The sequence below is a fragment of the Drosophila suzukii genome, chromosome Y (genome assembly GCF_043229965.1).
Source record: "Drosophila suzukii chromosome Y, CBGP_Dsuzu_IsoJpt1.0, whole genome shotgun sequence".
Lineage (NCBI taxonomy): Eukaryota > Metazoa > Arthropoda > Insecta > Diptera > Drosophilidae > Drosophila > Drosophila suzukii.
In genome coordinates this window covers 8,716,994-8,722,993 of record NC_092085.1, presented here as the reverse complement: position 1 = coordinate 8,722,993, position 6,000 = coordinate 8,716,994, and the positions used below count along the sequence as shown (strand labels likewise).

At 38.2% G+C, this 6,000-nt stretch overlaps 1 protein-coding gene across 1 annotated transcript in view; it reads right to left on the bottom strand.

The window, feature by feature from the left end:
- Positions 1–2,883: 2,883 nt before the first annotated feature.
- kl-5 (male fertility factor kl5) overlaps positions 2,884–6,000 on the bottom strand; it is a 341,950-nt gene continuing 338,833 nt past the window's right edge. Inside the window, exon 21 of the mRNA XM_070997903.1 lies at positions 2,884–2,996. Within this exon, the coding sequence (XP_070854004.1) occupies positions 2,897–2,996 (100 nt within the window). The 3' untranslated portion in view covers positions 2,884–2,896. The remainder of the gene's footprint in view (positions 2,997–6,000) is intronic.

The window sequence follows — 6,000 nt, the reverse complement described above, 5'->3', positions numbered from 1 at the left end:
AAGGGCGTCCTCTTTCAGTGCAGGCACCATATGACACTGACATGTGTCTGGTCCAGATGAGGCATCATCGTCGTTCCAGGGACAAAGTTTATAATGGAATCCAAACTTCGAATGGATCAACTCTTTTTCCTCTAAATCCTCCAAAGTAGCTTTTAGAAACTCCATCCTTTGTAGGTGTTGCTCGAAAAGCAGGCCTTCAAATTGCATCAAGAATAGTTCTATTTGTTGAGCGTACATTTTTAAGGAAAACTATTTCTTTTTGAGACTGTTGTGACGATTCGCACCCGATCGTCAAAGTTGAGCAGAAGTCTACTCTGGGGGTCTTTCACACACTTTGTGATAAATACTCAGAAATTTGTTGAACTTCACCAGTTGTATTCATTTGTATACTTTCAATCTTTGACTTATTGCTAACTTTTGATTTACAAATTAGGAAATATAAAAGTTCGGTTATAAACGCGACCAGCTTCTCCTTATGTCTTCTTCGTAGTGTAGTATTGCTAACATTAGCAGCAGAAATCTAACATTCGCTGTTAAAACTGCTGTTGTCCACTGCTTCTCAGAGTCGCCAGAAAACAGCTGTCCAGCTTCTCCTAATCGACAGAAACACCCGTTCATGTACGAACAGAAATAGTTAACATGGAAACATAACAGAAAAGGTGATTAACAATATTTACAATAATTGAACAAAACAATTTTATTGACTTAGGACTCGAGAGATCTGACGTCCTCTTGTCCAGAGATCACCTTCGCTTCAGCCTTCTTCTAGTCCTTGGGTGGGCCAAGGAAGCTGCTACGTGGTTTATGTGTGCAGTGAGGCGATCATTGTACCGACTAGAGTGCCGGTTTATCTGCTCCCTGACTGAGGGAACATGAAGGTCAGTTGTTAGGGCGTCATTCCTGACGTACCACGGCGCGTCTGTAATCATTCGCAGCGCACGGTTTTTGACCCTTTGGACTTTCATTACGTTCGAGTCGGAGACCATGCCCCATAGTTGGATGCAATATGTCATCGAGGGCACCACAATTGTTTTGAACAGCAAAACTTTATTGCCAAGGCTGAGCTTGCTCGTTGGCTTAAGCAACCAGTTGAGTTTTCTCAGCTTAGCTCTACATGTGGCTGCTATTTTGGTAGTGTGCTGCTTCCAGGTGAGCCGCTTGTCCAGGATCAAACCCAAATATTGCGCATGGGGTGATTGTGGGATGGTGATGTCGAGAAGCTCTACTCTGGGAAGGATCTTTCCTCTCAAGGTGAAATTGCAGTGTTGCGACTTTCTTCCATTTATGGATATGTTCCACCTATTTGTCCACTTCCCGTAAGAGTCGAGGAATTCCTGGGTAATCCTTGACGCTTCGATTGGGCAAGAGGCGTTCGCAATAAAGGCAGTGTCGTCAGCGTACGTAGCCAGAATCGTGCCCGGCTTGTTAGGACACGGCAGATCTGAAGTGAACAGAGTGTACAAAACGGGGCCAAGAACGCTTCCCTGAGGAACGCCAGCTCGAACCATTCTGATTCTTGACCTTTCCCCTCTCACCTCGACCATGAAATTTTGGTCAAGCAGGTATGATTTTAGTAGGAAGAAATGGCTAGTCGGGAGTAGGGACTTCAACTTATAAAGTAAGCCATCGTGCCACACGCGGTCGAAAGCTTCCTTAACATCGAGGAAAATTGCAGAGCTGTATTGCTTGTTTTCAAAAGCATCTAAGATATGCTGGACAACTCGATGTGCTTGCTCTGGGGTTCCATGATGATGCCTAAAACCAAACTGGTGGTCGGGAATGGCATCCTGCACGCTTCTTACTCCCATGATTCTGCTAGGAAATATTCATTGGAATATTTTAGAGAATGTGGGTAGCAAGCTTATCCGTCGGTAAGACTGGACAAGATTCTCCGGTTTTCCTGGTTTTGGTATCATCCTTCACAGCACACTTCCATTGAGAGGGAAAGTGGTGGATACGTAGCATTGAGTCGAACAGGAGAACAAGGAACAGGATTCCCTTTTTAGGCAAAGCCTTGGCAATTCTGCTATCGATACCATCAAAGTCCGGCGCTTTTCTAGCAAGTAGCAAAGCGAGATTAAAATGCGCCACCTACCGGCGGTATACAGATTTAAGCGTTATGGGCGTTAGAGTGAGCGTGGCATATTTTTTTTGGACCAATCGATAGGTATTGACGAGACCAATACATTTCAGTTAAAATTTTTTATCTAGCATAAAAATTGTGGGCGTCACAGGTTTTCGCGGTTTGTGGGCGTTAGAGTGGGCATGGCATATTCGCGTAACAAACTTGCGCTGCGTATAAGGCTAAATCTGAAATCCCAATTCTCTATCTTTGATAGTTTCCGAGATATCCACGTTCATATTTACGATTTTTTGAAGTCTCAATAGCCTAGCTCCCATAGTTTCCGAGATCTCAGCGTTCATCCGGACAGACAGACGGACAGACGGCTAGATCGACTCGGCTAGTGATCCTGATCAAGAATATATATACTTTGTGGGGTCCGAAACGCTTCCTTCTGCCTGTTACATACTTTCCGACGAATCTAGTATACCCTTTTACTCTACGAGTAACGGGTATAACAAGTACATATTACGATATGTATTTTTATAGCAAACAACTTTAAATTAAATTACAAGAGAACCTGACCGCTCGTTACATATTTATGTAAATTGTATGTCGAGGGATATTTTTTCGCGATGAAACTAATAACGGAACCTCATTACAAAAAAAAAGCTTTAAATTCTGTCTCCTTCAAACGATCAAGCAATATTGTTATTTTTTTTATTTCAGCACTCTTAAAATTATTTAAATCTGACCTTTCCTGGTGTATCTTCCTGTTACAAAAACAAAAATAAAAAACTTTAATTTTTAATTCTTATATTTATTTACTTATTTTTAAGTCTGGAGGAGAAGACATACACCTGCTAGTGTCCACTTGCTGGCCTTCTCCCGGCTTTTCAGGTTAAATGTCCAAACAAAAGTGGGTCCACGAAGCCTTTAAGAAAAATAAAAGAATACATACATTATTAAGTAGTCTAATAGATTCCAACTTCGGATTACCGAAGTTTATATGTTCTTTTGGCAGCTTTTTAATAGAGCTAACTGATTTCAAAATTTAATTCGTTTTATGTTAACCCAGTCGGATCTTTAGGCATGTGGTGCTTGATTTCACAATAATTTCCATATGAAAAAATGAGGGGTTGGCACCGCGTTAACTTTTTCTGAGAGTTTCAGGGAAAATTTTTTCGACGAAGCATTCGCTGCACGTGTACATAGGAAATTGCATAGTACAAATTAGAAGCGAGCGCAAAGCAATTTATTTTCAAAACAAACTTTAATATTCCAATTTGTTTCTCAAAGCATTTAAAACCTAATCAAAAGGTATAAACTTAGTTAGCGTTGTTAACTATACTTAAATATGTCAAAATATAAAAGCATTAGCAGATTGAACTCTTAAATTTTGACAAATAATAATGATTAAAATAAATAATAATGTGTATCGTACAACGACTTTTAATATCATATAAATATATATATATTTAATTGAAAAAGACAGTAAAATAAATATTTGTAAAATTTTCGATATCTATTATATGTATCAAAATCGAAATTAAAAAAAAAGTGAATTATCGCGTACAATGTTAAAGTAACGGTAAGTATATTGAAAAATTGGTACAGATTTAGTTGTGTGCTTATTTAAGTTTATAAAAATCAAAAAGGAAAGACTAAATTGCAATTGGAATGCAACAATTCTATCGAATGCATGACCAGTCCAATACGAATGGCCGCTGTATACTAGCAAGCTCCGAGCTGATACAAATTCGGACGTCAAAGCCTAGGAACGTTCAGCGATGCCTACAACTCTAAATAGCTTCCCTGATGAAAGTATCGACGAGGTGCTTTTCAACAAAATCTTATTCTGGACTCGGTTCATATCGCTTTAAAAATCGTCTTCGTCTGCAGCACAGGCCTGATCAGGCAACTACAACGCCAGGCACCCGGTTCTAAATCCAAATAGAATTCTAATCGCCGAGCTCCTTTAACGACATTCTCATGTGACGAATCTTCACACTGTACTAGACTGTCTTCAATGTAAGCACTGTTTCCTTCAACGCAAGACACCAGTAGCCAGATCGTGGGAAAGCTACCTTTTCCTCAAACCAGCCGTTGCTTTCGACATACCGGCTTGAATTATGCCGGCCCAATTCCATTCAAAGCACTATTGGACATTTGTTTTGTCTGTTTTGTTTGTGGATGCATTAGCAGAAGAACAATCTTTAATGCTACGTTTCAGGAAATCCATTAGATGGCGTCTCTGTTAATATTTCAGCTGTTAAATCAGCTGAATGCGATTCAAGCCATGTGTTTGTGATATTCTACTTATGCCGCGCATTTTAAAGTATATAAAATAACAATTTAACAATTTTGGCGTTCCAAGAAGTGGTTGTAATATAAATTCAAAGACAGGTGGTGTATACTAAGTGTTTGTGTGTTTAAACGGTTGAAATCTGTCGTGTTGTGCATGTAATTATTTGCTTAAGTGAGTTGACTTTTACGCTTCTATTAACTAGAAATCTTATGTTTAAATGGAGCAACAAAGTGAGTGGGCTGGGAACGGGTCTTTCTCCGAAAATTGCGGACTGGTGGAATAAATGCTTTAACGACCTAATCAATGAAGATCACATCGAACAGCATGGAAACTGAAAAATACTCGAAGCCTTACGGCTCACACTACCATCTAGACGGCAATATCAAATACCAATAATAAAATAAAAAAGGAATGCACTGAGATGCAAACAAAATTATAACAAAAAAAATAATTGTGAACAATGTAAAATTGAGCGACATAAAAGTTGACCGGTTAGAGTGCGGCCTTTAAGGTCAGGCAAAAAACTAGGGGAAAAACAGAACTCGAAAATCAATCCAAAAATCAATTCTAATAATAATAATTCAGGAAATAATTATTATACTAAAACTTTTCAAAACAATCAAGGACAGGGTAACCAAAGTACTCAGAGTACTAATATTCCCCAAAAACGTCCCCGATTTTCAGATTCAGATCAACAACGTATGAGTAAGTCTGCCTCGCTCGAAACAACACAACCATAAAAACCAAACTTGATAATAAACCATGCCTATGTCTTATCGATACAGGATCAAGCATAAATTTAATTAACGAAAACTTCTTTAACTACCCAATTAAAAAGAATTCTACTAAAATTGAAACAATAGGTGAATCTGTAATATATGCAGTTTAGCATTCAAAAATTATTTTCATCTAAGCAAACATTTCATATAAAAAACTTTTTAAAACATTACGACATTCTTATAGGAAGACAAATTCTGAAAGAATCGATTTTATGAAAAACACCATTGAATTACATAATTATGAATTCCCTATGGTAAATCGTCAAATATTTGTTCTTCGTTTGCCTATCTGAAGCGTGGTGTACCCCAGGGTTCGGTTCTTGGACCACTATTATTCACACTTTATATAAATGATCTTCCTTCTGTGCTGTCGAAACGTAATGTCCATTTATATGCTGATGATGTTCAGATGTATGTTAGTCGTCCCTTAAACAGAATTAGTGAGTGTTTAGATATTTGTAGAATGGAGCTTGGAAGAGTAAATGAATTGGCACAAAACAACGGTCTAGCCATCAATCCATTGAAATCAAAGTGCTTAATCATTTTTAAGAAGAAATTATGCAATATTAAACTGTTCCCCTTGATGATTAACAAAACACCAATTGAGTACGTGGAAACCGCCAATAATTTGGGTATCACATTTAACAGAACCTTGAACTGGAATGACCACGTAAACAAAGCTGTAGGCAAAACATACGGACTAATAAGATCCTTGTCACTAGTTAAATGTTCCTTACCTGTTAGTGTGCGTCTTCTAATTGCCAAGTCTTGTATAATACCCACACTCTTTTATGGTCTAGAGATCTATGCAAATTGTGATGTAGCAAGTCAACATAAGCTGAAAATAGCAT